This window comes from Manacus vitellinus, unplaced genomic scaffold (genome assembly GCF_001715985.3).
Source record: "Manacus vitellinus isolate BGI_N305 unplaced genomic scaffold, ASM171598v3 scaffold_16_pilon, whole genome shotgun sequence".
NCBI lineage: Eukaryota > Metazoa > Chordata > Aves > Passeriformes > Pipridae > Manacus > Manacus vitellinus.
The window spans coordinates 5004795-5013234 of NW_021939189.1; the positions used below are offsets into that span (position 1 = coordinate 5004795).

At 46.2% G+C, this 8440-nt stretch overlaps 1 protein-coding gene across 1 annotated transcript in view; it reads right to left on the reverse strand.

The window, feature by feature from the left end:
* NR2F2 (nuclear receptor subfamily 2 group F member 2) overlaps nt 1-3262 on the reverse strand; it is a 13273-nt gene extending 10011 nt beyond the window's left edge. The window contains exon 1 of the mRNA XM_008934452.4: nt 3051-3262. Coding sequence (XP_008932700.1) covers nt 3051-3093 — 43 coding nt within the window. The 5' untranslated portion in view covers nt 3094-3262. The remainder of the gene's footprint in view (nt 1-3050) is intronic.
* Nucleotides 3263-8440: the final 5178 nt, after the last annotated feature.

An 8440-nucleotide genomic window follows, 5' to 3' on the forward strand; every position in this document is an offset into this window, starting at 1 on the left:
GGCCGCTCCGCTGCGCGGCATCCCCGTGTTCCCCGCTCGGCATCGCTGCGGCGGGGCTCGCCCCGACCCCTTTAACTTCATTTTGTGGGTCTGGGAGTTTTATGACCGCACGTACCCTGACACCGTAACACAAGCTCCGCGCTGCACCGCGAGCAGGTAACAGATCTAAGCGCGGGGACGGGGGTTTATCTCCCGCTGAATGGAACTACCGGGACTCCGAGTCAGTCTCCCGGTACAAATGGCCAAAAGACACTCCAACAAGAGAAGGGACGGAGAGATAAAATAGGAAACATGTTAAAATAGACAGATAAACGCCCGAGAGGATCGTTCCTCCTCTGCGAACGCACGCTTGTATGTGCGCTCACATGCGAGCCGGTCACCAAGCACGGCCGCGGGGACACAGACCTGGGCACAACTCTGCGAGGGATTAATTGCTCCTCACCTCCTCACATACACTTTTTCATGTTGCCACATGCCCACCCACTCCTGCCGCAGAAATAATAGATGTGGCTAAAGCCGCAGGTGTGGAGGTGATTGGAAAGTTGTAAAAAGCACCTCGACTTGACAGTGTCCTGCCTGGAAACCTGGTGTGTTCAGACCCCACGGACGAAGATGTTTTGCGGCTCAATTTCAAAGACAAGGCTGCAGCGTTCCCATTGATCCTCAAGGAGCAAAAAAATAACCTTTACCCGAAACAGGGACCAGGAGGGACTAGGAAGACAGAAGGGGGAAAGGAATCTTTCCCTGTTAAAATGTGGGGAACTGTCTTATGATTTCCAAATAACCCAGAGCCGAGGAGGTCACCTTTCGGGGAGGGTGGGAGAAGATGGGGGTTCAAAATACAGAATAGTCACAGATTGTTGCTGATGTTGAGTTTCCTGAGGGGGGAAAAAAAAAAAACCAACAAAAACCCAAACCACAACCCAACACCAACCTTTCCTGTCTCGAATCTGACAAAGTAAACAGGATTAATTCACCATATGAAAAAGCATTAACGCCGTCCTAACAAATGCAGAAATCATAAGAGAAAGCGGTTTTAACAGGACGCACAATATTACTAGTTTGAACGTATGATCGTAAAAATGGAAAGCCATTGATATAATCTTAAAAGCCGCCGTATATGCTGATTGCTCAAGCATTAATGAAGAATGCCCCAGATTAACTATTTGCTCTTCGAGGGATGCAGCGATATAACTACCTATTAGCACCATTAGATGCTTTGCTATTTATTTGAAAACACCCCTACGAGTGGGTTGAGACAGAACAGATGAATGTAAAAATGAACTGCAGCTAATTTCGCTAAATAATCCTCGAAACCTGAGCGCCTCGCAAGGAAGGGGGAGATTCTCCTCTGTCCTTCTCCGAGGCTAATGACAATAGAAATGCTCTGGTTTAAAAGTGAGACTGTGTTGGTTTTCCAAATAAACAAACGCATCCCTCCTGCCATTTTACTGCAGATGTAAATTTATTTTAATGAGAGGGAGTGGAAGGATTTATTTTGCTAAAATAGAGTTGAGGATAGAGCCGGTGTAAATCTTTAGGTTTCAAAAAGAGAGGAGGAAGGAGGGGGAAGCTGCTTTCCTGGCAGAAAGCTGCCTAACAGTCCTCTAATTCTTTCTAGATTAAATCGCAATATGAATACAGCATCGAACAAATACCGAGTTTCGCTCTGAACTCAGTGGAAAGCAGTTACGTCTAACAGAATTCAATGAATTCCTCTTCTCCCTCAATGTAGTATGTGTGTGTTTTTCTCTTCCACCACACTGAAGTTCCATGAATAGGGAAAGTGGCTCCTATTGTGTGCCTCTGAACTTCCAAGTCAATGCAATTTTTAACCACTGGCTTGTGGTACTTTGAAAATCACCAGGGGCTGTCAGAGTTGGGTCCTCTGAAAAATTTACAGTGCTAAATCAGAGCATATGCTGTGAGAGAGGAAAAAAAATTGCTTAAGATTGGAGCAAGTACAGTATCTGGCTGCCCCCTAGTGTAAGTCTCTTATCTGCCTAAAATTCAACTTTAAAAGAAAAGGATCTCTTAAAGGGAAACGACTTTTGGCTCACGTATGCATACGAGAATGAAACTTCTGTACATTTTAATCTGATTAATTCCTAAGGATTTAAAATTAATTGGCTTGGGCACTCCTAGACCGGACTATAAGATTTCTGCATCAGGGTTTCTGCGAGAACTGTACCGAATAGGTATTTTTAAGGGATAGTGGTAAGGGATTGGGGGGGGGGGGAGATCCTGTTTTGTGATTTTTTTTTTTTTTTTAACGAGGAACCGTGCCTCTCTTGCTGTTGTCAGAGCAAAACACTTTTTCTGCTTAAAGTCAGATCTACGTCTTTTGCAATAATACTTAAAAAAAAAAAAGGATAAATAATTGCCTTAAAGCCTCAGCCGATCTACCAACCGCACCTTCGGATGGTGAGTATATTCCAGCTTCTTTCCATTGTACTTGCTTAGCCAGGGAAGGAATCGGAGGGGGAGAGGGGATCTCGGCTCTATACCTTCACCACCGACCTTTTTTTTTTTTTTTTACCCCAAATAAACGCTGCCAGCTGCACACGGCGACACGATCCCGGGCAGTTTAATACCTATCACTTAAGTTAAGAGCCTTGTCCTGCCCTCCCACCCTCCGGAGCAGGTCGGTCCGCGCTCCCCCCCGAGCAGCCCCGGCGCCGGGCAGGGGCGGCAGCGCCCGGGCGCTGCTCCTGGGGAAATGACTTGGAGGCGCTTTGCCTCGGACCTGGAAGCCGAGTCCGGTCGTTGGGTTTGTTCGCTTGTTTGTTTGTTTGCTGCTTTGCTTTATTTAGCTAAAGGACGTGCTAACTGATGGTGCTGCAATTACACATACTTGGGTCTGCCCCCCTCCCCTCTTCCCCTCCTTAGAGCAACCCACGTAACCTTAGAAACGATCGTTTAAGACGCACGTTAGCTAACATTTGCTTTTTTGGATTTTTTGTTTTCCTTAAAAGAGAAACACAAGAATCACAACACATTGCCCGAAAAAAGTGTCAAAGAAGAAGAAAAAAAACTATAAGTAAACATACCAAAACCATATTTGCCTTGTTCAAGGTCCCAAATCGCTTGCATCTTCCTTTTTCTACCTCTCCTTTAGTTTGGCAGGTGAAAGAAACAAACAAACAAAAAAAAAATCAGACCGCTGTTTGCCCCCCAGAAAGATGTGCGTTGGGTAATTAAAGAGAAGTCTCCTTCTTGGTGTTTATCTAAGCGATTGTGCAAACTGATTTAAAAAAAAAAAAAAAGAGAGAGAAAAAAAAAGTAAAGTTACAGCCTTCAGGGGGGAAAAAAAGGAGGCAAGGTGAAGGGAATAGATTTCCCACAACCTAAAGGGAAGTGCTTTCGATGTATTATTAGCGATCAGCCTTGGGAGAGAGAGGAAAAAAAAAAAAAACCTGAACACACTCTAACTTTACACAGACAAGATTTCAGGGGGGGCTTTGTACACAGCTGCTTAGGAATGTGCGCCTTGCCTTTAAGAAAAAATCCCCAAGCCCAAGGTAGGAGATGTCTTTGAGTGATCCTTGTCTCATTTCATTCCTTAGAAGGAAGAGCGTCTCGCTACACCTTGTTTGGAGCTGGAAAGGCGAGACTTAGGGGGAAAAAAAAAAAAGGAAAAATATTCACAACCCACCCTTCCAATTGGGGAGAAAAAAAATAAGAGAGGGAAATCTCCTAAGTTAATGACTGTGGGGGTAGGATGGATGCGACCGATTTCAGCCCCCCCTCCCCCCCTTTTCCACCTCCCCCCTCCCCGGCAGGAAAAAAAAAAAAAGGAAAAGGGAAAAAAAAAAGCCAACCGCAAACAACTACAGGCTGAACTATCAACACATGCACCGAAGGGGAAAAAATATATAGTGTCCTGTGTAGGGTCGGCAGGGAACGCAAGCACACGCTAAAGCAAGTTGGGAAAGAATCCGAGCTAATCAGCAACCTCTTTCTCTCTCTCTCCTTCTCTCCCTCTCCCCCTCTCTCTCTCTCTCACTGCCCCTGAGATCCCAGCTCGAAAGAGGTACTCCACATTTTTTCATTACCAAAAATCCGTTGCAATAATCATTTGTTGCTAATTGAAACCCTTGGAGACATTTTTCCCCACCCCCTTCACAAACATGGCAACTTTTAGACATGGGAAGCACGTTTAGTTTTATTTTATTAAAAAAAAATACGGTTAGGAAAAGGCTGAATCTTTCACCCACGAGAAATATCAGCGCGTCAGCCTCTTTCCCCGGGGTGGGGGGGAGGAGTGGGGGCAACGGGACCCCAGTACAGTGAGGGCTTGGGAAAATTTGGAATACATTATACCGCCTTTGGCAGGAGAATACTCTCCAACTAATGGATTCCTGCTCCTTTTTTTGTGTGTGTGTGTATCAGTGTGGGGGGTTTCTGGAAAGAGGGGTGGTGGTCGTGGTGGTGGGGAGCCGAGCTTTTATTTTAAGAAACTGTTAGGGTAGGGAGTGTGTCATACTTGACAAATGGAACAAACGCTCTTCCATTTCTTGCTTGTCCTTGCCTTAAAACAGGAATTAAGTTAACCACAGTGCTGCATGTTAATTGCATGTTTACTGGGCTAATGAAAATTACAAAAGGGTTTTGCCACCTCGATCGGTGATGAAAAAGTATGAAGGCGATTGTCATTGCAGCCTTCGGGGAGGGCCCGGGGGGTGGGGGGAAAGGACCGGGCACGAACAATATTGATCAGAAGAAGGATAAATCTTTTAACTGCTTGTTAATACCATAAATATGGTCTACACAAGTTTCCACTCTTGTTAAGTTTAATCAGTACATGGAAGATGGAGACATAGTCCACTTGAATGAATTTTTATTATTGCCAGAGGGGTACTTGCATCTGTGGGCTCCCTCCCCTCCTCACTTTAAGCCTCCCCCCCCCCCCTTCCAAAATCCTTCCTTGCAGAGGAGGATCATGAAGGTGTGCAGAAAGAACAGGAGACAAATCCAAGCTTTTCGTCCTTTCTTCATTTTTCCAAACTCTCCTTTTTTTGTAAAGCTGAACGGGTCATGGTGGGGAAAGTCTGAAGGGGGGAGCCCTCCCCGACACCTCCCCCCCCTTTATTCTTGAGATCTGTGGATGAAAGGCTGACCCAGTAATTTAGTTTGATGATAACCATTTTCATGCTTGAAAACAATCTGCCAAATTAAACCTAAATGGAAAGAGCAGTGGGAAAGGTAGTGAGAGCAGGGCATTTTGAAATGCCCCCCACCTCTCCGAAAGGGATTGTTTGGCCAAAGGAGGAGGGAAAGGTAATTAAATAGACTAAAGATGATTTAAATCCCAACCAAAAATAATTCCAGGGAGAAGTTTCCCCCCTCCGGTGTTGCCCAGCCCTGGATTTGAAAACTTTGGCCCAACTTATGGCAATAGCTACAACTTTGCTCCGCAGGGGTCAGAGGTGAGGGCTATTTTAACCCTAAAAGCCTGCGAGTGACCAAGGTTGCGGCTGGGCTCGCAGCACTAATAGCCATAATTACCTCCTCCCCTTCCAGGGACATTCCTCGCAGCAGCAGTGTTAGACGCCGAATTGAAGAAAATCCTGGAGTTGAACATATCTTGGGGGGTAAATAACAGCAATATGAAGGAATTTCAGAGCTCTCCCTTTTGCTTGGGGGGATTGAAGCTTTTTTCCTTTTTTTTTTCCCTTTTTTTTTTTCCCCCTCCTCCCCCCCCACCCCCTTGCCAGCATTCCCAAGGCGCTGGGTCTTTGTCTTAGAAGGAATGGAGTGTCTGAATGGTGTGAAAGGGACAGAGAGGGTTGCTTCAAATCGATTTTACTTGTCCTCTCTGTCTTTTCGGATCAACGCCCTTCAATGGACACATAGGTGCTCTTTCAACCAAAAACTTGTGCAACATTTTCTGCCTGTATTGGTGCTAAATACAATAAATGCTGGGCAGATTTTTTTTCTCTTTCTTTCCAAAGCAGAAAGCACCCTAATTAAATTGTTTTATATGGACAGTCAAGACAGACCAATTAAGTATGCATTAGTATAAAGATATATTCGAGAGATAAGCGCTCTATAGGAGCCCTGTCTAGGCAAGGTGTGGAAAGTGTCCTCTCGAAGAGAGGCTATGAGCAAGGTTTCATATGGATTTTTCCCCTCCATTGCCTCCTATACTCGAGTAACGGGCTGAATAAGTTAGCGAAAAGCCATTAGTGAAAGTGGTTTCTAAACAAAGTTAACAGGTGGATGTAGCTGGTTTTAGATTTGAATAACACTCGCACATCTGTAATACACAGCCATGGATTTATGCAGCGCCTATGCAGGCAATGTCCATTTACAGAGATAAACGCCTTCGACCTATAGCTGAGGTGCAAACGCACAAACATGGGAATAAAATAAATATCTGGGCACCTCTGTGGGCTGCAGGACATGATGTGAGTGAGCACACACAGACGATACAGATATAACTGTGTAGCCATTGTGTACAGGCACCCAGCCTGCATCAAAGGCAGGCACCCGCACACCAGGCAGAGCTGTCTCAGACATCTCACCGGGCACAGCACAGTCCTGGGGTAATTACAAGGGGAAATATTTCCTATTCCAGGCATGGGCTTCCCCAGGAGTGAAATAGCAGATCAGGATAAAACATACACATACACACGCGAACTTCTCTTTCTGCCCATTTTATCACCCTGGGAAAGCTCTCGTTATGGTTAACCACAGGAAACGGGCTTTAAGCTCTTCTCCATTTCCATTATTATTATTTTTTCCCCTTCACTGCAGATTTTCCATCTCGTTCAGAAAAAAAAAAAAAAAGCCAAACCAAAAACCAACCAAACCCTAAACAGGCAAACAAACAAAAAAGCGCTCTGCCCCCAGCCCTGCCTCAGCCTGGTCCTGGGGCAGGCAGAGCTGCGGGATGCGATGAGGAGGAGGAGGGAGGTGGGCTGGAAGTTGCTGGGGCACCTTCCATCCCTGGGCACTTCGTTCCATCAGAGACTGTGGGGGCGAGCCCCGTGCCCGGAGATGCTGCAGGGCGCGACCGGGGAGTCGCCCCTTTATCGTGACAGTGCACCGCCGAGACAGGACGGGGTTTTGCTGGAGGGGTCGGGGAGAGGGAATGGAGGGGTTCTGGGATGCGGGGCAACAGTGCGGCGGCCGCCTGCTTTGATACCCATTTCCCAGCAGCGTTCTGGATGTGTCAGCCCATCCCAGGGATACGGGAGACGGGGGTGAATAAGCCATTCCTTGCTTAGGTGCTTTAATGGCACGGTAAACAGGTTAGAAACAGACGTTTTTAAAGACTCAATTTCTCTTTATTGGTTACCTTCGAGGATAAATCATAACAGACCGTATGGGGGGCAAAGAATTCATCTAAAGGAGATCTCAGCAAGTCACTACCCGGACAATAGTCCACCTCCTGTTGGGTTGCGTATTGATCAGGAGAGGAGCTGAGGATGTCGCCACACTAAATATTTACTGATCACACACAAATAGCCGCGACTCGAACGATTTTCTCCTGTGAGGAGAGCAGAGAGAGAAGGGTAAATCATTTTATTAGTGTGTATAAAGCAAAGAGCACACTCTGGCTTGGAGTGTTTTAAGATGTGTCTTCAGCTGGATGAAAAGAGTTAGGGAAATCGATATGGAGTGATTAGACGAGCCAGTCGTGTCAAAGAGAGAGGCTGTGAATTTCATGGATTTGGTTATACCGGGAGGGGGAAAATATACCGAGAGATTAAAGGGAGGAACCCATTGTAGCAGAGCCAATGAAAAAATAATATCTAATCAGACCCGGCAAAGGTAGGGACGGGATAAGACCCACATTTCTAAAGAATCACATCAGCTGGAGAGGGATCAGGGACACACATGAAAGAGGCAAACGGGGGGAGAGCTGGAGAGTAGGAGCCCAGAAATGCTACAGAGCAAATCCAGGAGTAGCAGAGAAAAGTCGCCTCTATGGAGCAAAACTGAGACACCACGAAAATGGGGACAAAAGACTCAGGAGCGAGGGAAAGGACAGGAGGGCTGGAGTAACCGGGCGCCTGCCTTGGAGGTGATGTTGAGGGGTCCCTAGCCCCGTGTATCCACCAGGCAGGGAGGGCTCTATCAGCAGAAGCGAGGGCACATCCACCTCACATCCGAGGGGTTTAAATCCTTCTCCTACAAGTTTGTCCTCCCCTCTCCTTCTCCCCCTCTCCCCACAAGCAAATGTGGTGAGTAAAATGGATTTTAGCTTTTAACCACCTCATTTTATCCACGTAATCACAAGGCTCGTAATATGTAATCTACAGATTACTGCCATTCGAGGGTGACCACAAGTGGCATAAGAAAAAATTTAAAAAACCCCAGCATTTCTGCAAATGACAAAATGGTTAAAACCAGCCCCTACTTTAAGTATTGAAGTTGGGGAGTTGCTGCTGCAGGATTTTATCTGTCTTAGGGAGCAATTCAGCCCTGGGGT